The following is a 24,517-nucleotide window of genomic DNA, read 5'->3' on the forward strand; positions in this document are numbered from 1 at the left end:
AATTAAAAAAACAATAAGGGGGGAGAAGATGAAATAGGAATGTAAGCTAGCTAGTAATATAAAAGAAGATAGGAAGAGTTTTTTCAATATATAAAAGGTAAGAGAGAGGCAAAAATAGCCATTGGACCACTGGAAAATGAGGCTGGAGAAGTAATAATAGGAAACAAAGCAATGGCAGAGGAACTGAATAGTTACTTTGCATCAGTCTTCATGATGGAAGACACCAGTGGGATGCAAAAGCTCCAGGAGAGTCGGGGCACAAGTAAGTGTAGTGGCCATCACTAAGGAGAAGGTTCTGGGGAAACTGAAAGGTCTGAAGGATAAATCACCTGGACCAGATGGACTACACCCCACGGTTCTAAAAAAGATAGCAAAGGAAATTGTGGGGGCATTGGTGGTGATCTTTCAGGAATCACTGGAGGCAGGGAGGATACCAGAGGACTGGAAAGTAGCGAATGTAACACCATTGTTTAAAAAGGGAGGGAGGCAGCAGATGGAAAATTATAGGCTGGTTAGTCTGACTTCAGTCATTGGCAAGATTTTAGAGTCCATTGTTTCAGATGAGATCGCAGAGTACTTGGAAGTGGATGATAAAGTAGGACTGAGTCAGCGCGGCTTTGTCAAGGGGAGGTCATGTCTGACAAATCTGTTAGAGTTCTTTGAGGAGGTAACAAGGAAGTTAGATAAAGGAGAGCCAGTGGACGTGATTTATTTAGATTTCCAGAAGGCCTTTGACAAGGTGACGCATAGGAGACTGTGTTAAATAAGTTAAGTGCCCATGGTGTTAAGGGTAAGATCCTGGCATGGTTAGAGGATTGGTTGACTGGCAGAAGGCAGAGAGTGGGGATAAAAGGGTCTTTCTCAGGATGGCAGCCGGTGACTAGTGGTGTGCCTCAGGGGTCAGTGCTGGGACCACAACTTTTCACAATATACATTAACGATTTGCAAGAAGGAACTGAAGGCACCGTTGCTAAGTTTGCAGATGATGCAAAGATAGGTAGAGAGGCAGGTAGTATTGAGGAAGGGGGGGGGGTGGCTGCAGAAGGACTTGGACAGGTTAGGAGAGTGGCCAAAGAAGTAGCAGATGGAATACAATGTGGAAAAGTGTGAGGTTATGCACTTTGGAAGGAGGAATGGAGGCATAGACTATTTTCTAAATGGAAAAATGCTTAGGAAATCAGAAGCACTAAGGGACTTGGGAGTCATTGTTCAAGATTCTCTGAAGGTTAACATGCAGGTTCAGTCGGCAGTTAGGAAGGCAATGCAATGTTAGCATTCATGTCGAGAGGGCTAGAATACAAGAGCAGGGATGTACTTCCGAGGCTGTATAAGGCTCTGGTCAGACCCCATTTGGAGTATTGAGAGCAGCACCAGGCATACCTAAAAATGAGGTGTCAACCAAACAGGACTAAATGATTAATGGCAAAAACAGCAGACAAGGCTAAATGATTCCACAACCCACAGATCAGATCTAAGCTCTGCAGTCCTTCCACATACTGTCGTGAATGGTGGTGGACAGTCAAACAACTCGGAGGAGGAGGAGGCTCCACAAATATCCCCATCCTAAATGCATTTTACCAAGTGTAGCATCAAGGAGCCCTAGCAAAACTGAAATCAATGTGTATCAGGGGGCAAACACTCTGCTGGTTGGAGGAAGATGGTTGTGCTTGTAGGGAGTCAGTCATCTCAGCCCCAGGACATCTCTGCAGGAGTCCCTCAGGGTAGTGTCCTCAGCCCAACAATCTTCAGCTGCTTCATCAATGACCTTCCCTCCGTCATAAGGCCGATTGCACAATGTTCAGCACCATTCACGACTCCGATACTGAAGCAGTCCATGTTCAAATGCAGCAAGATCTGGACAATATCCAGGCCTGGGTTGACAAGTGGTGGGTAACATTCGCACCACACAAATGCCAGGCAATGACTATCTTCAACAAGAGAGGATTTAATCATCGCCCCCTAGACATTTACCGACACTGGATCCCCCACTGTCAACATTCACCATTGACCAGAAACTCAACTGGACTTACCACATAAACACAGTAGCTACAAGAGCCGATCACAGACTGGGGAATCCTGCGGCGAGTAACTCCCCTCCTGACTCCCCAAGGCACAAGTCAGGAGTGTGATGAAATAGTCCCCACTTGCCTCGATGGGTGCAGCTCCGACTTAAGAAACTTGATGCCATCTGGAACAAAGTAGCCTGCTTGATTGGAGCCCATCCACAAACATCAATCCCTCCACCACTGGACTGCAGCAGTTCAAGAAGGCAGCTCACCATCACCACCTCCAGGGCAATTTGGGATGGGTAATAAATGCTGGCCTCGCTAGCAATGCTCACATCCCGTGAACGAATAAAAAAATTAAATATTGTTCAAAGATTGGTTCAATTCATAATGTATTGGTGCTGGGGAAAGTGGAAGCTGTACACTCTTCACCTGAACCCTGCTGGTATAATGTTTCAATAAACCATATAACTGGCTGTAGCAGGAAAAGGGATTATGTTAGAGGAGATATAGTGAATAGAACACACATTACACGGTAATAGAGCAGGCTGGCTATTTGGATAGACTGTGGCAAGATGGGACAGGGCATATAAATGAATGCCGAAGCAGATAAGGGCAGAGATTGGAAAAATTGTAAGAGGACAGAGTTAAAGGCTCTGTATTTGAATGCAGACAGCATTTGTAATAAAATGGATGAATTATTTGATCAGATAGAAATAAAAATGTATGACCTGATAGCCAACACAGAGACATAGTTGAAAATTGGCCAAGCTTGGACCTGAATGCTGAAGCATGTTTCACACTTCAGAAGGATATGAAACAGGGACAGGTGCTGGGGTAGTCTGTTACTTGGGCAGCACAGTGGTTCACTCTGCTGCCTGTCAGTGCCAGGGACCTGGGTTCAATTCCGGTCTTAGGTGACTATATAGAGTTTGCAGTGTCTGCGTGGGTTTCCTCCGGTTTCTTCCCACAGTCCAAAGATGTGCGGGTTAGGTGGATTGGCCATGCTAAATTGACCCTTAATGTCCAAAGGGAATTAATGGGGTAAATATATGGGGTTACAGGGGAGGGCCTGGGTAAGATGCCCTGTCGAAGAGTCAGTGCAGCTCGATGGGCCAAATGGCCACCACCTACACTGTAGGAATTCTATGCTTCTATGAAGAGCTGATCTTAACTTGAAAAAGCAAGTTATAGGGTGGAATCTTACCAGAAATGGCAAAGTGTCACGGTCTGACTGAAAATCCATGTTTCTTTCCAGAGAACACAGACTACGTCGCACCTCTCTCACACTCCTCACACTCGGGTCTTTTCAGAGAAACAGGCAGGTTTTCTTGCCAGATCTTATGGCACCTTGTCAACAAAAGGAGGGAGGGTGTGTTTCATGCTGCCATGTTGAGGAGTGGGGCCTAAACATGGTGGCAAAGCTGGTTGCATGGGGATTGGGGTGACATCTTTAAAGGGCACCCAGATCAGGCCTAGAAATAGCCACCCACTCCACCCACCACAGAGATCTCAGGGGCTGTCCTTCCTCTTTCCCACTCCCACCTCCATGATCAACGTAGCATTCTCTTTGCCGCCGCCGCCATATCTAATATTCATCACTGGCATCCCTGCAGCTCCAATGTTTGCTCCCCCTCCCACCACAAATAAATGAGTCCCTCCTCATGAGGCTCTCACTAGGGTCCGCCCCAGCATGAGTGCCAACCTGGGTCAGGGTCACTGCCCGGCCATTTCCCTCTCCCCCAGGGACTATACCCACCTTTATGTCCCTGGGGAGATCCCCACAACAGGTTCATGTCTGGGTGAACCTATTGTAAACCTCACAGACATGATGTCACATTGGCAAGGTTTGAAAATACAGCTGGGGGGCATATCGTGCAAGGGTGTTTAATTATATTGCAGTTAATTTAAATATATTGTAATCAGATTCATGCCCATTATGGGCATGAATCTGATTACCTCACGGGGCAATGAAAATCTGGGTTTTGCCAGATATTAAGCCCCTGCCGCTGATCCTTCGGATGGAGGGTGTGGGCTCAAATTTCCACTTGTAGAATCCGTTTGTGTAGAGATAAGAAGTAGGAACGATAACAGATCACTTGTCGGAGTAGATTATAGGCCCCTAATGGCAGTTACATTGTAGTAAGAAGTTTAACAACACCAGGTTAAAGTCCAACAGGTTTATTTGGTAGCAAAAGCCACACAAGTTTTCGAGGCTCTAAGCCCCTTCTTCAGGTGAGTGGGAATTCTGTTCATAAACAGAACTTATAAAGACACAGACTCAATTTACATGAATAATGGTTGGAATGCGAATACTTACAACTAATCAAGTCTTTAAGAAATGAAACAATGTGAGTGGAGAAGTAGTAAATTACTTGAGGGAGTGGTTCATGGGTGTCCTAACAGTAACCACGCTGTAGGATGGGATAGAGGAAATAATAGAGGTTTGTGATAAAGCTATAGCAATAATTATGGGTGATTTTAATCTAGATATAAATTGAATAAATCAGATTGGCAAAATGAGTTAATGTTTCTGGGAATTCTCCAATCCTCCCCCTCCCCCGTGATGGCTTTTCCCATGGCGGAGGTGGCTCACTGTTGGCCACCAGTGGAATCTTCCAGTCCTGCTGAAATCAGTAACAGTTTCAATGGCTTGTCCATCCTGCTGCTGAGAAACCCGCAATATATTGACTTCGGCAGGATCGGAAGATCCCATTGGTGGGAAGAACTGGTGAATTTGGCCTTCTATAGCAACATGTTCCATAGCTGGCCGGAGAGCAAGGTGTTACAGATCTGATAATATGCAATGACAAAGGATTGATTAATCGCCTCTTGGTAAAGGAGCTCCTAGGTAGCAGTAATCATGGCATGGATTTCACACTCAGTTTGGGGGAGAGAAGATTGGGTTTATGCCTAGTTTTAAAACTTAAATAAAGCTAATTATGATGGTATGAAGACCCAGCTGGCTGCAGTGAACCGGGAAATTGGGTAAAAGGATAGATCAGTAGACCTCATTGCGTCTTGGAAGTGCAGCAGAGAGGGAGAGATTCGCGAGAGGAGTGCTGCGGGTAAGCGCTGTTATTTTTAACTTACTTTTTCGCGGGTTTTTTCTTTAAAAATATCTAAACCCGGAAGTGGTCGCGCAGGGAGGTCTGGGAGAGAGAGATTTTTTTTTCCCCAATAAATTGGAACAGAGAGGAATCCCGATACTCTACACTTGTAGAGTATCCCACCCTCCCTCCTCCTCTAACCTAAAAAAAGACCCAGTGAGAGCAGGGCTTTGGAGAAAACAGGAGGAGGAAAGGTAAGTTTAAAATTTTCATTCACTTTTTTTTCCCTGTGTGTTTAAAGGGGCAATTATGAGTGTGAGGCCAGTATGTTGTTCCCAATGTAGGATGTGGGAGGTCCTGGAGGCTCCTAGCCTCCCGGACGACCATATCTGTGCTGGGTGTGTTGAGCTGCGGTTCCTAAGGGACCATGTTAGGGAACTGGAATTGCAGCTCGAGGACCTTCGCCGGGTTAGGGATAGTGAGGAGGTCATTGACAGGAGCTATCGGCAGGTGGTCACACCGGGACCACGGGAGGAGGGTAACTGGGTAACAGTGAGGAAGGAGAAAGCTCAGTTGATGGTGAGCACCCCGGTGGATGTGCCCCTTAATAATAAGTACTCCTGTCTGAGTACTACTGGGGTGGACAACCCACTTGGGGGAAGCAGCGGTGGCAGTGTCTCTGGAGCTGAGCCTGGCCCAGTAGTGCAAAAGGGTAAGGAAAGGAGGGTAGTGCTAATTGGGGACTCTACGGTGAGGGGGTCAGATAGGCGTTTTTGCGGACACAGACGGGACTCTCGGATGGTGGTTTGCCTCCCTGGTGCAGGGGTCCGGGATGTCTCTGGTCGAGTCCCAGAAATCCTGAAGGGGGAGGGAGAGGAGCCGAAGGTCGTGATGCATATAGGTACTGCTGACATAGGTAGGAAGAGGGAAGGGGTCATGAAAAGAGAATATAGGGAGTTAGGTAGACAGCTGAGAAAAAGGAATGCAAAGGTAGTAATCTCGGGATTGCTGCCTGTGCCGCGGGAGGGTGAGAACAGGAATCGGTGGAGAATGAATGCGTGGCTGAGGGACTGGAGCAAGGGACAAGGATTTGGGTACTTGGATCATTGGGACCTCTTTAGGGGCAGGTGTGACCTGTTTAAAAAAGACGGGTGGCACTTGAATCCCAGGGGGACCAATATCCTGGCGGGAAGGTTGGCTAAGGCTACTGGAGAGACTTTAAACTAGAAAGGTTGGGGGGAGGGAATCGGAATGAGGGGACTGAGAGTGAGGAGGTTAGCTCGCAAATAGATAAGGAATGTAAACAGGGTAAGAGGGAGGTTAGACGAGTGATGGAGAAGGGAAGTGCTCAGGCTGAAGGTCTGAGATGTGTCTATTTTAATGCCAGGAGTGTAGTGAATAAAGTGGATGAGCTTAGAGCGTGGATTGCTGCTTCGAATTGTGATGTGGTGGCCATTACGGAGACTTGGATGTCTCAGGGACAGGACTGGGTGCTTCAGGTGCCGGGTTTTAGATGTTTCAGGAAGGACAGGGAGGGAGGCAAGAGAGGGGGGGGAGTGGCACTGTTGATCAGGGATAGTGTCACGGCTGTAGAGAAGGTGGACGCCGTGGAGGGATTGACTACGGAGTCTCTGTGGGTGGAGGTTAGGAACAGGAAGGGGTCGGTAACGTTGCTGGGTGTTTTCTATAGGCCGCCCAATAGTAACAGAGATGTTGAGGAGCAGATGGGGAAACAGATCCTGGAGAGATGTAGGAATAACAGAGTTGTCGTGATGGGAGATTTTAATTTCCCAAACATAGATTGGAATATCCCTAGGGCTAGGGGTTTGGATGGAGAGGAGTTTGTTAGGTGTGTTCAGGAGAGTTTCCTGACACAGTATGTGGATAAGCCTACTAGAGGAGAGGCTGTACTTGATCTGGTGCTGGCTAATGAACCTGGACAGGTGGAGGATCTCTCGGTGGGTGAGCATCTTGGGGATAGCGATCATAATTCTATCTCCTTCACGATAGCATTGGAAAGAGATAGGATCAGGCAGGCTAGGAAAGTGTTTCTCTGGAGTAAAGGGAAATACAGTGTCATCAGGGAGGAAATTAGACGGGTAAATTGGAAGGAGGCATTCTTGGGGAAAAGTACCGAAGGAAAGTGGAGGATTTTCAAGGAATGTTTGTCTGGAGCTCTGCATGACAACGTTCCGATGAGACAGGGGGGTGTTGGTAGGGTACGGGAACCGTGGTGCACGAAGGTTGTGATGAACCTGGTGAATAAGAAAAGAGAGGCGTACAGAAGGTTCAGAGAGCTAGGAGGTGTTAAGGATTTAGAGGAGTATACGGGATGTAGGAAGGAGCTTAAGAAGGAAATTAGGAGAGCGAGAAGGGGTCATGAGAAGGCCTTGGCGGGTAAGATTAAGGAGAATCCCAAGGCTTTCTACAAATATGTCAAGAGTAAAAGGATGAGATGTGAAGGCATAGGACCCTTAAAAGGTGAAGGGGGAAAAGTTTGTGTGGAACCGTTAGAAATGGCGGAGCTGCTTAATGAATACTTTACCTCGGTATTCACGGTGGAAAGGGATCTGGGTGGTTGTACTGCTGGTTTGCGGTGGACAGAAAGGATCGAGCATGTCGACATAAAGAAAGAGGATGTGTTGGAACTATTGAATGGCATCAAGGTTGGTAAGTCGCCGGGACCGGATGGGATGTACCCCAGGTTACTGTGGGAGACGAGGGAGGAGATTGCGGAGCCTTTGGCGATGATCTTTGCATCGTCGATGGAGACGGGAGAGGTTCCGGAGGATTGGAGGATTGCAGATGTGGTCCCTATATTCAAGAAAGGGAACAGGGACAGCCCGGGAAATTACCGACCGGTGAGTCTAACCTCAGTGGTTGGTAAGTTGATGGAGAGGATCCTGAGAGACAGGATTTATGATCATCTAGAGAAGTTTAGTATGATCAAAAGTAGTCAGCACGGCTTTGTCAAGGGCAGGTCGTGCCTTACGAGCCTGGTTGAGTTCTTTGAAAATGTGACCAAACACATTGACGAAGGAAGAGCGGTGGATGTGGTCTATATGGACTTCAGCAAGGCGTTCGATAAGGTCCCCCATGCAAGACTTCTTGAGAAAGTGAGAGGGCATGGGATCCAAGGGGCTGTTGCCTTGTGGATCCAGAACTGGCTTGCCTGCAGAAGGCAGAGAGTGGCTGTGGAGGGGTCTTTCTCTGCATGGAGGTCAGTGACCAGTGGAGTGCCCCAGGGATCTGTTCTGGGACCCTTGCTGTTTGTCATTTTCATAAATGACCTGGATGAGGAAGTGGAGGGATGGGTTGGTAAGTTTGCTGACGACACCAAGGTAGGTGGTGTTGTGGATAGTTTGGAGGGATGTCAGAAGTTGCAGCGAGACATAGATAGAATGCAAGACTGGGCGGAGAAGTGGCAGATGGACTTCAACCCGGATAAGTGTGTGGTGATCCATTTTGGCAGATCCAATGGGATGAAGCAGCAGTATAATATGAAGGGTACCATTCTTAGCAGTGTAGAGGATCAGAAGGACCTTGGGGTCCGGGTCCATAGGACTCTTAAATCGGCCTCGCAGGTGGAGGATGCGGTCAAGAAGGCGTACGGCGTACTGGCCTTCATTAATCGAGGGATTGAGTTTAGGAGTCGGGAGATAATGCTGCAGCTTTATAGGACCCTGGTTAGACCCCACTTGGAGTACTGCGCGCAGTTCTGGTCACCTCATTACAGGAAAGATGTTGAAGCCATTGAAAGGGTGCAGAGGAGATTTACAAGGATGTTGCCTGGATTGGGGGGCATGCCTTATGAGGATAGGTTGAGGGAGCTTGGTCTCTTCTCCCTGGAGAGACGAAGGATGAGAGGTGACCTGATAGAGGTTTATAAGATGTTGAGAGGTCTGGATAGGGTAGACTCTCAGAGGCTATTTCCAAGGGCTGAAATGGTTGTTACGAGAGGACACAGGTTTAAGGTGCTGGGGGGTAGATACAGAGGAGATGTCAGGGGTAAGTTTTTCACTCAGAGGGTGGTGGGTGAGTGGAATCGGCTGACGTCGGTGGTGGTGGAGGCAAACTCGTTGGGGTCTTTTAAGAGACTTCTGGATGAGTACATGGGATTTAATGGGATTGAGGGCTATAGATAGGCCTAGAGGTGGGGATGTGATCGGCGCAACTTGTGGGCCGAAGGGCCTGTTTGTGCTGTGGCTTTCTATGTTCAATGTTCTATGTACCTGCATTAGCAGACATTTAATGAAATATTTCATAACACTCAGCAAACATACATTCCAGAAAGAAAGACTCTGGGAAAGGCACACCAGCCGTGGCTAACTAAGGAAGTTGAAGATGGTATCAAATTGAAGGAATTCCATAAAGATTAATCACAGGCCAGAAAATTGGACAGAATATAAAAACAACAAAGAATGACTAAATAATAAGGGAAAAATACTGGAATCAAGCCCTTTGGACGGAGAATTGAAAACTCTGTCTTGTAAGCTCTAGCAGTCCTCCTGATGCACCCAGAACAACTTCCCAGAACACCAGGGAGACTCTAGGCAAAACCACCAATAGCAGATTCTTTCCTTCAGGAAGGCAAGAAGCCTTGCTTTCAGCTAACCAGCAGAATTTCCAAAGCCAGAGAGAGAGGCATTTATTTCCAGCTTGATGTCCCTTCTAAAACTCAAACTGCAACCAAACAAAAAGTGAAACCTTAAAATCACTAGGAAGATTTTTTTTAAAAGTCCAGAACCTATGACCTTCTTCCTAACCATGCAGAGTTAGAAAAGATCCCAAAGTAAAAATAAATAAACCCCATTCAAGTAGCAATAAAAGGACTCCTAGAGACATCACGGCAGCAATTGAGAGCTGAGAGCTACAGAGAACATGATTTTTTTTAAAATCTCTTAATGGTACACTAACATTACATTTGTCGAGTATGAAAGAAAACTAGCTACAAATATAAAACATAAGAATTTATATGGGGTATTTACACAGGTAAAAAATAAGTAAATGGAAGATGCCTCACAAAAGGTTGCTGCAGAAGATTAGGGTACACGGAGTTGGGGGTAAAGTGTTAGCATGGATTGAGGATTGGCTATCTAACAGGAAGCAGAGAGTTGGAATAAATAAGTGCTTTTCTGGTTGGCAGTTGGTGACTAGTGGCGTGCCGCAGGGATCTATGCTAGGGCCTCAACTGTTTACCATATACATAGACGATCTGGAGGAGGGGACCGAGTGTAGGGTAACAAAGTTTGCGGATGACACAAAGATGAGTGGGAAAGCGAATGGAGGATGCGGAAAGTCTGCAGAGAGATTTGGATAGGCTAAGTGAGTGGGCGAGGATCTGGCAGATGGAGTATAACGTTGACAAGTGTGAGGTTATCCACTTTGGAAGGAATAATCGTAAAATGAACTGTTACTTAAATGGTGAAAAATTACAACATGCTACTGTGCAGAGGGATCTGGGGGTCCTTGTGCATGAATCGCAAAAACTCAGTTTGCAGGTGCAGCAGGTAATCAAGAAGGCAAATGGAATGTTGGCCTTCATCGCGAGGGGGATGGAGTATAAAAGCAGGGAGGTCTTGCTGCAACTGTACAGGGTACTGGTGAGGCCGCACCGAGAGTACTGTGTGCAATTTTGGTCCCCTTATTTGCGGAAGGATGTATTGACCTTGGAGGGGGTACAGAGAAGGTTCACCAGGTTGATAGCGGAGATGAGGGGGTTAGCTTATGAGGAGAGATTGAGTAGACTGGGCCTGTACTCGTTGGAGTTTAAAAGGCTATGGGGAGATCTTATAGAGACATATAAGATAATGAAGGGGCTAGACAGGGTAGAGGCAGAGAGATTCTTTCCACTTAGAAAGGAAACAAGAGCTAGAGGACACAGCCTCAAAATAAGGGGGGTCAGTTTAGGACAGAGTTGAGGAGGAACTTCTTCTCTCAGAGGGTAGTGAATCTCTGGAATTCTCTGCCCATTGAAGCAGTGGAGGCTACCTCGTTAAATATGTTTAAGTCACAGGTAGCTAGATTTCTGATCAATAAGGAAATTAAGGGTTATGGGGAGCGGGTGGGTAAGTGGAACTAAACCACTATCAGATCAGCCATGATCTTATTGAATGGCGGGGCAGGCTCGAGGGGCTAGATGGCCTACTCCTGCTCCTATTTCTTATGTTCTTATGAATGGCGGATGGTGAAAGAATTCAATAGATAATTTGCCTCCCTCTCTACTCTATAGGGTGCAAATAATATTGGCAGCACGGTGCCACAGTGGTTAGCACTGCTGCTTCACAGCGCCAGGGACCCAGGTTCAATTCCCAGCTTGTGGTTACTCTCTGTGGAGTTTGCAAGTTCTCTCCGTGTCTGCGTGGGTTTCCTCCGGGTGCTCCAGTTTCCTCCCACAGTCCAAAGATGTGCAGGTTAGGTTGATTGGCCATGCTAAATTGACTCTTAATGTCAGGGGGACTAGCAGGGTAAATACATGGGGTTACAGGGATGGGGCCTAGGCGGAATTTTTGTTGGTGCAGGTTCGATGGGCCGAATGGCCTCCTTCTGCACTGTAGACATTCTGTGATCTATAATGATGAATATCTCAGAAATTATCATGAATCAAGAGGTGATAGGGAGTGAAGAACTTAAAATAATTATAATCAGCTGGTAAAGAATACTGATAAAATTATTAGAATTAAAAGCTGAAGTTATATTTTCTGATGGCGAAGATAGGTAGGAAAGTAAGTTCTGAAGGGGACATATGGAGTCTGCAAAGGAACATCATTTGGTCAAATGAGTGGACAAAAATTTGGCAGATAGAGAATAATGAGGAAAATGTGAATACGTCCACTTTGGCAGGAGGAATAGTAAACAGCATGGATGAGATTCTCCAACCTCCCAGCCACGTGTTTCCCGCAGGTGGGAGGTGGCGCATTGTTTGCTGGTGGTGGGATTCTCTAGTGCCGCCGTTGTCAATGGGAGCCCATTGATGTCACCCCACACTGGCAGGAAACCCGCGGGTGGGAGTACCCTACCAGCAGGACCAAAGAATTCCACCGGTGTGAATGGCCAGAGAATTCCGACCCATATTAACTAAATGGAGAAAGAGTGCAGAGGAATCTGGGTGTCCTTGTACATGGATTATATAATGATGTGGTAGGTAGTAATTGCTGTGCTGACTAATTCCAAAGGGAAACTTGATCAAGTTATCACAACAGTTTGCAATTCGTATTTTATTAGGGAAGGTATGCACTCTTGATTTCAGGAATAATAAATGTAATGTTGCTTTTAAATATTAAATTAAAGAAAATTTAAACATATGAGATTATACTTACACAGTTACATTTAGTCTAACAACTCCCAAAAGATTTCTACTTCGCTAGAGTTTCAGATAAACACACTTTTTTCCAGGCAACAATCCCTATAGATTCTTAATCAATAAAAACTCCAGCAAAGTACCCACTATTACTATAGCGGAAGTATTTCACAGGACTTCTCTCTCTCACTCAACAATAGAAACCCAAGGTTTGTAACACAACCTTACTTTCTGAAAGAAACACTTGAGGGGTGGCTAGAAACTGTTTACTTCACAGATCTGTTCTCAGCACAGCATCTCAAAGTAATACAGCACCTTACACTAATTTAGCACCTTACACTAATACACTTCCTTAAACCAATACAGCCCCTTCAACTGATACAGTCACCCCAAATGATTCAGTCCTGCCAACAATACAACTCCTCAAAATATACAAATACAGAGTCCAACTGATGCAGACTCTCCAACCAATATAACCTCTCAAATTGAAACAGACCCTCCAACAGGCCCAGGCCTTCAATTTGACACAACCCCTCAAACTGAAACAGACTCTTGGGGGTAATATAAAATAAGACAGAAGACAATATAAAATAAGGGGTAAAATTGTTAAGGGGTGCAGAAGCAGAGGGCCCTGAGTGTATCTGTGCATGGATCATTGAAGGTGGCAGATCACATGTGGAGAGCTGTTAATAAGGCAAATAGTGTAATGGACTTTATTAATAGGGGCACAGAGTACAAGAGCAAGGAGATTCTGCTTAACTTATGCCAAGACACTAATTAACCTCCATTGGAGTAATGTGTACAGTTTTGGATGTCAACTAGGAAGATGTGAACGTATTGGAGAGAGTGCATAAGACATTTACAATAATGGTTGCAAGAATGAGAATCTTCCATTATGAGGATAGATTGGAGAGTTTGGGACTGTTTTGCCTGGAGAGAAGGCAGCTAAGAGGAGATTTAACTTTCAAAATCACGAGAGGGCTGGACAGAGAATAATAGGGAGGAACTGCTCCCACTCATAAAAGGATCAAGAACCAGAGGGCACAGATTTAAACTGATTTGCAAAAGAAGTAAATGTGATGTGGAGAAAATCTTTTCACCTGTATCAATCCCAAACTAATCACGCTGCCCCAATCTCCCCCCCCCCCCCCCGATACCTCTGTATCAATTCCAAACTAATCCTACTGCCCCAAACTCCTCTGATATGCCTGTTCCCTAATATTCCACTGCTCCACTCTCTCCCCATACTCCTGTGTCAGTCCCAAACTAATCACACTGTTCCATGCTCTCCCCATACTGCTGTATAAATCCCCAAACTAATCCCGCTGTCTCCTCATAGCTTGAATCAATCTCAAAATAATCACACTGCGCCACTCTCTCCCTATACCTATGAATCACAATCTAACCGCACTATCCCACTCACTCCCCATACATCTGTATCAGGCTAGTTAGGGCACCAACTCTGGTCTCCAAGATTACTTGGGTCAGTTGACTATCACCGCAACAGGTCCAGAGCCGATGCCACCTCCCTGGCCCTGCACTCAACCCTGGAACACCTGGATAACAAAGACACTTGTGTCAGACTCCCATTTATTGACTACAGCTCAGCCCTCAACATCATTATTCCAACCAAACTCCATAGCCTAGGCCTCAGCTACTCCCTTTGAGACAGGATCCTAAACTTCTTAACCCACAGACCACAATCAGTCAGGATAGGCAACAACACCACCTCCACGATCATCCTCAACATCGGTGCCCCACAAGGCTGTGTCCTCAGCCCCTTCCTATACTCCTCATACAGCCATGACTGTGTGGCCAAATTCCCCTCTAATTCAATTTTCAAGTTTGCTGATGACACCATGTAGTGGGTCGGATGTCAAACAATGACGAGACAGTGTACAGGAATGAGAGAACCTGGTGAATGGTGCAACGACAATAATCTCTCCCTCAATGTCCACAAAATGAAGGAGATAGTCATCGACTTAAGGAAGCGTAGTGGAGAACATGTCCCTGTCTGCATTAACAGTGATTAAGTGGAAATGGTCAAGAGATTCAAGTTCCACGGTGTCCTGGTTCCTCCATGCTGACACTATAGTTAAGAATGTGATTGTGATTTGATTTGATTTATTATTGTCATGTATTAACATACAGTGAAAAGTATTGTTTCTTGCGTGCTGTACAGACAAAACATACCGTTCATAGAGAAGGAAAAGAGAGAGTGCAGAATGCAGTGTTACAGTCATAGCTAGGGTGTAGAGAAAGATCAACTTAATGCAAGGTAAGTCCATTCAAAAGTCTGACAGCAGCAGGGAAGAAGCTGTTCTGGAGTCGGTTGGTACGTGAAACACCATGAACGCCTCTACTTTCTCAGAAGGCTAAGGAAATTTGCCACGACACTCTCCAACTTTTACAGATGCACCATAGAAAGCATCCTTTCCGGATATATCGCAGCTTGGTACGGCTCCTGCGCCGCCCAAGACCGCAAGAAACTACATAGTCCAATCCATCACGCAAACCAGCCTCCCATCCATTGATTCCGTCTACACTTCCTGCTGCCTTGGAAAAGCGGCCAGCATAATTAAGGATCCCATGCACCCCGGACATTCTCTCTTCCACCACCTTCCATCAGAAAAAAGAGACAAGTCTGAAATCACATACCGACTGACTCAAGAACAGCTTCTTCCCTGCTGCCATCAGACTTTTGAATGGAGCTACCATGTATTAAACTGATTTTTCTCTATACCCTAGCTATGACTGTAACACTGCATTCTGCAAACTCGTCTTTCCTTCTCCGCTATATACTCTATGAATGGTATGCTTTGTATAGTGCACAAGAAATAATGTTTTTACTGAATCTCAGTACATGACAATAATCAAATTAATCCTAATCTAATCCCATTGCCACACATTCCCCCGATACCCGTGTCAATCCCAAACTAATCCCACTATCCCAATCTCCCATACCCTGTGTCAATCCTAACCTAATTGCATTTCCCCATTATCTCCCCATTTCTCTTTGTCAATCTCAAACTAATCCCACTGTCCCAATCTCCCTCATATGCCTGTGTCAATCCCAATCTAATCACACCACTTTGCACTCTCCCCATAGTGCACTTTTAATCCCAGTGCCCCAAACTCTGCCCTTAATCCTTTCTCATTTCTAAACAAAACCTATTGACAACCATTCTTTTCACATTGCTCAGCATCACCATCAAAATAATTTCCCCATTCTCATTCCCCCCCCCATAGCTCTGTATAAATCGATTGCGTGGATTCCCACTCACCTGAAGAAGGGGCTTGGAGCTCCAAAAGCTTGTGTGGCTTTTGCTACCAAATAAACCTGTTGGACTTTAACCTGGTGTTGTTAAACTTCTTACTGTGTAAGTCCATTACCCCATCTCTCCCCATAGTCCTGAATCCCACTCTCTCCTCAAAATCCTGCTTCTTTTCCTGTTTTAATATTTGATCAAATATAATTTCAATCTTGTGATGTGCTGTGCTTCAGTCATTGTATGTGGTGCAATTCTCCATTCTACAACTACCTTTATGTATTGTTACATGTATTGGTATACAGTGAAAAGTATACTTTCTTGCGTGTTATACAGACAAAGCATACCATTCATAGAGTACATGGAGGAGAAGGAAAGGAGTGGGTGCAGAATGTAGCGCTACAGTCATAGCTGGAATAGATCAATTTAATGCGAGTTGGTCCATTCAAAAGTCTGATGGCAGCAGGGAAGAAGCTGTTCTTGAGTCGGTTGACATGTTTCTTGAGTGTTTCAAAGAATACAGAAGTTTTTTTAACAAGTTGTTATGGAAACGAGTGCAGAAAGCAGATAGAACCATGACTTTCAAAGAAAGTTGTATAAATAGTTGGAGGAAATATTGCAGGGCTAGGGGGCAAAGAGCACTGGAATGAGGTTAATTGGATCGCTCATTCAAAGAGCCTGCAATGATATGGTGCCAAATGGCTGCCTTCATGGAATCATAGAATCCCTACAGTGCAGAAGGAGGCCATTCGGCATCAAGTCTGCACTGACCACAATCCCACCCACAATAGCCCCAAATATTTACTCCACTAATCTCTTTAACCTACACATTCCAGGAACTAAGTGGCAATTTAGCATAGCCAATCCACCTAATTTACACATCTTTGGATTGTGGGAGGAAACTGGAGCACCCAGAGGAAACCCACGCAGACACAGGGAGAATGTGCAAAGTCCACACAGACAGTGACCCAAGCCGCGAATTGAACCCGGGTCCCTGGAGCTGTGAGGCAGCAATGTTAACCACTGTGCCACTGTGCTTTTCTGCCTTGTTTCTGAATATCTCACATTCCTGCTAGTAACTAGTTTCTAGTTTCCCAACCCTGACAGCATCCTGGTGACCTTACACTACTCTTTCTGTACGTTAATATCCTTTCTCTATAGATGGTGCTCTAACTGGACATATTAATATTGTGTTTAATTTTATCACCAGCAATAATACCTAGCGTGTGGATCTTTGAGTATGTGAATATAACTGCATCACAGGTTATTGTGGACATTTGTGACCAGTATCCAGATTGTTGATATGCATGTCTGGTCAGTGAAACTCTCCACCAGTTTGTAGATTAGTTCAATGGTCTCTCCACTCTGTCGTGTTCACCGTGTGTTTCACTGTGAGACACTCATTGCTTTCTTGCCTCTCTCTTTCTTTCTCTATACAGAAGCTGAAGTTCCTGAGGAGAAGTCTGGTGCAGGGACAGTGATCTGTGCTCTGGGACTCGCCCTGGGAATCATCAGTGCTGTTGTAGGGATCATCCTACTGATCAAAGAGAGACAGAGGCTGCAAGCGCAGCAACACGGTATCTAGGGGTAAGTACATCTGGAGCATAAGCTGTGTGTATCATTAACATTCCTGGAAGTGACTGTCAACCAAAGTCCCTTTTCCTGATTGTTGGTCACTGGACCCCTGCAGCAATATACACAAATATGGGTATGAGTGTGAATGGCTGTTATACCCCTTATTAACTCTTATACAGAAAGAACTGTTACTTCCATAACATGCAGGATAGTTTCCCTCGAGAGGCTTCAGGAGAGGAGAACACTTTCCCTTTCTGATATTACTTTGCATAGAGTCATAGAGGTTTACAGCATGGAAACAGGCCCAACTGTCCATGCCGTCCAGTTTTTAACCATTAAGCTAGTCCTATTCGCCCACATCCCTCTAAACTCATCTTACCCATTACCCTTTGCAGGGGACATGGACTGCGTGGAATCTGCTGTCACTGGGCACAATCTGGTGCTGATTTGCAGTCTGTCCCGGCCCTGTGACACGGACCAGTAACACATGCCTGTAACAGATGCTGCAGTTGCACACATAGCAATGGCTCAAGGGGATGCATTGCCCATGTCTGCACACTGACCTGCATAACCTGTGCCAACATTTGTCATGATGGGAATCTCACACAACCCGAATCGGGCCACATGTGGCACCGTGGATTGAGTGGGGTTACCAGCTCTCACAAAGTTTATTTGTTAGTCACAAGTAAGCTTACATTAACACTGCAATAAAGCTACTGTGAAAATTCCCTAGCCACCACACTCCGGCGCCTGTTCAGATACACCTGAGGGAGAATTTAGCAAGTGGGGGATTGGGGTGGCGCTGGGTCTATGCAGCCAATGATAATCCGTCATTCTATGCTCTTTCCAAACTCCACTGTGCAGATGTATCTTGGACTAATAGATTTGGAGCTGGACATTATGGAGGCGGCTTAGGAGGTGGAGGGCGTGGAGAGACCACCGCAGAAGCAGCCAATATCAGACCCTCAGGAATGAGGGCGGGGGGCTGCCGCTGAGAGCCAGGAGGTGGGTGGGCAGACTCCCGAGAGGGTGCACAGAAGGCGGAGGGTGCCAAGGTCAAGGAGGTACAGGCCCCGGAATTAATTTGAGGCCCTCTCGGTGGCAATGTGCCATCTCTGCTGCGGCTCTCCAAGGGCATGGTGCAGCACCTATGTGAGGTGCTCGCACACATGGCACCTCGGGAGGGGCGGCCACCCGCTCCCTGTGAAAGTTAAGGTGACGGCTGCCCTGAACGTTTTTGCATCGGAGTTATTTCAAGAGCCCAGTGGCGACCTCTTTTGGGGTCTCCCAGGCCTCCGTGTGCGGCAGGTCACAGATGTCCTGTCTGCCTGGGCAGAACAGTGCATAAACTTTGAGGACCACGCACAGCGGGCTGTAGGCTTCGCTGCCATTGCTGGGATTCCCAATGTCCAGAGAGCAGTGGACGGGCCCCACATCGCCTTGTGGGCCCCACATGCAGGACCGCAGCAATTTGTGAATGTTCAAATTGCCTGTGACCATCTAATGAGGATCACGCAGGTCGATGCACGCCATCCAGGGAGTGTCCATGACAGCTTTGTGATCTGGCAGTCGGACTCTGGGCTCTTTGAAGACCAGCCCAGACTCCCGGGATGGCTACTGGGTGATGGCTGATGACGCCATGACCTTAGTGGGCATGGAAACTGTTTCCATGCCCACTAAGGTCATGGCTGATGACGCCTGTGCGGAGGCCCCAGACCGAGGCGGAGTCGCGCTACAACGAGGCCCATGCAGTCACCCGGTCTGTTGTTGAGCGGTGTATCGGCCTGCTGACGATGCGGTTCTGCTGCTTGGAGCGCTCTGGGGAGGCCCTCCAGTATCAATCTGTGCGTGCTTCACACGTCGTGATCGTTTGCTGCACACTTCACAACATCGCCCAGCAGTGGGGAGACCAGCTGGAGGAGGAGGCGGAGTGGCAATGGCGCGAGGTGGACGTCCTGCCGTATGAGGAGCCGGAGGAAAGATGGCGGGCGGCGATGGCAGGTGTCCGGCAAGGAAGGGCAGCGGGAGACGCCTTGATTGCAGCCTGCTTCACCCAGCTGGTGCTGTGCAGTGAGGGGGGTGAAACCACCACACATCCACCACACCCCAGGAGCAAGTGCGGCCGCTATTCCCCCTCCAAACCGACCTGGGCCCTCAAACCACCACATCACCCTTTTCCCTACTCCTGTCATCCCACCACCCTTTTTCCCAGTCCCTATTAATGTGCCTGGGCTGGCAATGGTTGCGAGTCTTGTTTGAAGGCTGGAGGATGATGACCACTTGCTGTTGTGCTCACTGGGATCCTGCCCCTGGTGCAATTCAAGTCTGACCCCTACCTGTACTCTGAATGCACCCTGGCCCCCGTAGCTGTAAGGGTTGGGGACACATGTTTGTGGGGCACTCGAAGGGAGAGAGGGAGGTCATTTGCATTAAGGGTCTGGTGGATGTTGGGGAAGGTAGGGCAGGCACTCTGAAACATGTGGCTGAGTCTTGCAAGACACAACAGACAGCACCTCTATGCATGGGAATGGGGACCACTCAGCTCTGTGGCGGGTTGGGGAGAGTCAGAGGCACATTAGTCACAGCTGTGAGGTGCAAATACAATTTATTGTGCTCTTAACATTAGTGATGGAGAAACCCTGACTACTGGTGACCTTCACCCTTGCCCTCTTTTAGTGAACTACAACTTCCTAACTTTGTGCGACCTACTGCTTCTAGGTTCTACCCCAGAATGCACATCAGAGGTGGAGGTGTCCAGCTGTGATGCACACCCCGTTGCCTGTGATGCCCTTGGCGGACGTCCCATGGGTGGCCGGGACCTGGAGGGCCCCGACTAACTTGCGGATGGCACTGTTTCAGTGCCACTCTGTTCATCTCGCTGGCCCTGAGATGCCCTGGTGTGAGGAAAGGGGGAAATCGGAAGGTCTCGGGACGTCCAGGATAGGAACATAAGAACTAGGAGCAGGAGTAGGCCATCTGGCCCCTCGAGCCTGCTCCGCCATTCAATAAGATCATGGTTGATCTTTTTGTGGACTCAGCTCCACTTACCTGCCCGCTCACCATAACCCTTAATTCCTTTACTACTCAAAAATTTTTCTATCCTTGCCTTAAAAACATTCAATGAAGTAGCCTCAACTGTTTCACTGGGCAGGGAATTCCACAGATTCACAACCCTTTGTGTGAAGAATTTTCTCCTCAATTCGATCCTAAATCTGCTTCCCCTTATTTTGAGGCCATGCCCCCTAGTTCTAGTTTCACCCTCCAGTGGAAACAACTTCCCTGCTTCTATCTTATCTATTTCCATCATAATCTTATATATTTCTATAAGATCACTCCTCATTTTTCTGAATTCCAATGAGTAAAGCCCCAGTCTACTCAGTCTCTCCTCCATAAGCCAACCTTCTCAACTCCAGAATCAACCTAGTGTATCTCCTCTGCACCCCCTCCAGTGCCAGTATATCCTTAAGTAAGGAGACCAAAACTGTACTCCAGGTGTGGCCTCACCAGCACCTTATACAGCTACAACATAACCTCGCTGTTTTTAAATTCCATCCCTCAAGCAATGAAGAACAAAATTCCATTTGCCGCCTTAATTACCTGCAAACCAACTCCTTGAGATTCTTGCACAAGGACACCCAGGTCCCTCTGCACAGCAGCATGCTGCAATTTTTTACCATTTAAATAATAGTCCATTTTGTTGTTATTCGTACCAAAATGGATGACCTCACATTTGCCAACATTGTACTCCATCTACCAGACCCTCGCCCACTCACTTAGACTATCTGTATCCCTTTGCAGACTTTCAGCGTCCTCTGCACACTTTGCTCTGCCACTCTTCTTGGTGTCCTCTGCGAATTTTGACACTCTGCACTTGGTGCCCAACTCCAAATCTTCTATGTAAATCGTAAACAATTGCGGTCCTAACATTGATCCCTGAGGCACACCACTAGTCACTGATCGCCAACCAGAAAAACACCCATTTACCCCCAATCTTTGCTCTGTTAGTTAACCAATCCTCCGTGCTTGCTAATACATTTGCCCATAACACCGTGCACCTTTATCTTATGCAGCAGTCTTTGGTGCGGCACCTTGTCAAATGCCTTCTGGAAATCCAGATACACCATATCCACAGGTTCCCCATTGTTCACTGCACATGTAATGTTCTCAAAGAATTCCACCAAATTAGTCAAACATGACCTTCCCTTCATGAACCCATGCTTCCCAGTGGGACAATTTATATCCAGATGTCTTGCTATTTCTTCCTTGATGATAGATTCAAGCATTTTCCCTACTACAGAAGTTAAGCTAACCGGCCTATAGTTATCCGCCTTTTGTCTACTTTTTTTAAACAGTGGCGTCACATTTGCTGTTTTCCAATCTGTGGGAACCATCCCAGAGTCCAGCGAATTGTAAGTTACGACTAGTGCATTTGCTATTTCCCACGCCATCTCTTTTAGTACTCTGGGATGCATTCCATCAGGGCCAGGAGACTTGTCTATCTTTAGCCCCATTAATTTACCCAACACTATCTCTTTCATGATAATAGTTTCTAGGTCCTCACCTGCCAGAGCCTTCCTGTCATCAATTTTTGGCATGTTATTTGTGTTTTCCACTGTGAAGACCGACACAAAATACCTGTTCAATGTCTCAGCAATTTCCTCATTTCCAGTTATTACACCCCCCCCCCCCCCTTCCCAGCCTCTAAAGGACCAATGTTTACTTTAGCCACTCTTTTTCGTTTTATATCTTTGTAGAAACTTTTGGTATATTTTTATATTCTGAGCTAGTTCACTCTCATAATCCATCTTACTTTACTTTATAGCTTTTTTCGTGGCTTTCTGGTGACCTTTAAAGATTTCCCAATCCTCTAGGTTCCCACTAATCTTTGCCACTTTATATGCATTTTCTTTCAATTTGATACCCTCCTTTATTTCCTTAGATACCCATGACTGATTATCTCTTTTTCTACAGCCCTTCCTCATCACTGGTGTATACTTTTACTGAGCACTGTGAAAGATCGCTTTGAAAGTCCTCCACTGTTCCTCAATTGTCCCACCATAAAGTTTTTGCTCCCAGTTACCTTAGCCAACGCCTCCCTCATGCCTTTATAGTCTCCTTTGTTTAAGCACAAGACACTTGTATTGTATTTTAAAGTTAACCATACTGTGATCACTTCTTCCGAGAGGATCCCTAACTGTGAGATCATTAATTATTCCTGTCTAATTACCCAGGACCAGATCTGGGATAGCTTGCTCCCTCATAGGTTCCATTACATACTGTTCAAGGAAGCTATCACGGATACATTCTATGAACTCCCCCTCAAGGCTGCCTTGACCGACCTGGTTTGCCCAATTGATATGTAGATTAAAATCCCCCATGATAATTGCTGTATCATTTTTACATGCATCAGTTATTTCTTTGTTTATTTCTCGCCCCACCATGATATCATTTGGTGGCCTATAGGCTACGCCTATCAGTGACTTTTTCTCCTGACTATTTCTAATTTCCACCCAAATGGATTCAACCTTTTTTTCCATAGAATCTATATTAGCTCTCACTACCGCCCTGATGTCCTCCTTAAATATCAGAGCTACACCACCTCCCTTACCTTCCTGTCGATCCCTTCCAACAGTCTGATACCCCTCGACATTCAACTCCCAGTCATAACCATCGTGCAACTATGTCTCTAATGGCCACCAAATTATACTCGTTCGCAATGATTTGTGCTGTCAACTCATTTACCTTGTTTTGAATCTACGAGCATTCAGATGAAGGGATCACCTGGGTGGAAGACACCGGCATGGGCTCAAGCCCTTTCTTCTCCCTTGGGGTGCCCAGAGGCCCCAGGGACACTCCATGGGACGCCAGGGTAGCTGGACTGAGCTCCAGAAGCTCCGGCGTCATCTGGCTCTGCCAGTCCTCGAGGCCCAGATGCGTCTGTCCCATGATGTGTGATCCCTCAGCCCTGGCCCTCAGACTGGGCCAAGCTCTGGAGCCCTTCCGCAACAGCATTCAGTGAGCGAGCCAGGCTCTGGAGCCCCTCAGCAGCAGCCCCCTGAGCCTGGGCTAAGTTGTCGAGGTTCACAGCCACTGCCTGCTGTGTCTCCAGAATGCCAGTGAGAGTCCCAGCCATGGCCAGCAGTGTCTCCCACATGCCCCCGACACCCATGGCCATCGAACGCTGTGCCTCCTGGATGCCAGAAACACACTCGCCCGTAGTGTCTCCAGGATGACCTGGACCCTGTCACCCATGAGGGCAGACCCCTGAGCCAGACTTTCCACTGCGGTCACCACCCTTGCAGTGTTGGCCTGGATCTCACGCTGTGTTGAAATCACCTCCTGCACCAGCACTCTGTTTGACTCCCCTAAACAGCCTTGCAGTCGCAGCATGGTTGCTGACAGCCCTTCCACAACTCCCCGGGTTTCCTGATGTATCTCCACCAGCCTTGGGAGGAACAAACCCAGAGGCCCAGCAGCTGGCTTGAGGACAGCTGAATCCTGGCCTCCAGCAGACCTCCGGGTGCCCGAGCCCTCGGATGTGCCGCCTCCACCCAATGTGCATCAGCGCCTGTGATGTGCTCACCAGATCGTGACCCAGAAGCCTCAACACTAAAGATACCCACCGTGGTGATCGTCTCTGTGTTGGTGGGTTGTGTGGTACATATTGCTGCCGCTTCAGTGGTGCTGCCCTCACAGGATTCTTCAGTGCCTCCCTCCGAGGTGTCATCCAGGGGGTCCTGGGCAGTTCGCTCCAGTGTAGTGGGGGTGGCGGCAACAGCCGAAAGGCCGGGTTCCTCTGGGTCCAGAGCTGCAATAATAAACACACATTAGGGGAAGGGAGGTATAACATTCTACGCAGCATCGCACTTAGTTTGAGGAGGACCTAGGTTGAGGGTTATGCTGATGCTCACTTGCATGCTGGATGCCGACCTTTCCATCACCATTCTGGATGTTCATTACCCCCTGCCTGCTCCATGGCACGCTTTTGAACGCTGGTTAGCTGCCGCAGGTCAGGCACACCACTGCACACCAGTCTGTGCAGTTTCGCACAGGTTCTACATGCTTTTCTCCTGTGGGAACATAAGGTGGATAGCAAGTATTAACATATCGCAGTGCATGGTGCGCTATGCGTGCCTGTGTCTCGGGCGTTATGCTGACAGTTTTGGGGAAAGCGGTCACCACTGAAGGGTGCACATTGAGGGGTGAGGGGATGGGGTTAGATTCTGTTACTGGGGGAAGGGGGTCTTGTTGCATGGCCTTCAGGTGTCTATGGAGATCCGTACCGACCATTCATGGGGTTCCAAGTAGGATGCTCAC

General features: G+C 47.1%; 1 protein-coding gene across 1 annotated transcript in view; it reads left to right on the forward strand.

The window, feature by feature from the left end:
- LOC144497007 (H-2 class II histocompatibility antigen, A-U alpha chain-like) overlaps positions 1–24,517 on the forward strand; it is a 71,996-nt gene that overhangs the window by 34,208 nt on the left and 13,271 nt on the right. Inside the window, exon 4 of the mRNA XM_078217687.1 lies at positions 17,065–17,212. Coding sequence (XP_078073813.1) covers positions 17,065–17,210 — 146 coding nt within the window. The 3' untranslated portion in view covers positions 17,211–17,212. The remainder of the gene's footprint in view (positions 1–17,064; positions 17,213–24,517) is intronic.

The sequence above is a fragment of the Mustelus asterias genome, chromosome 8 (genome assembly GCF_964213995.1).
Source record: "Mustelus asterias chromosome 8, sMusAst1.hap1.1, whole genome shotgun sequence".
NCBI lineage: Eukaryota > Metazoa > Chordata > Chondrichthyes > Carcharhiniformes > Triakidae > Mustelus > Mustelus asterias.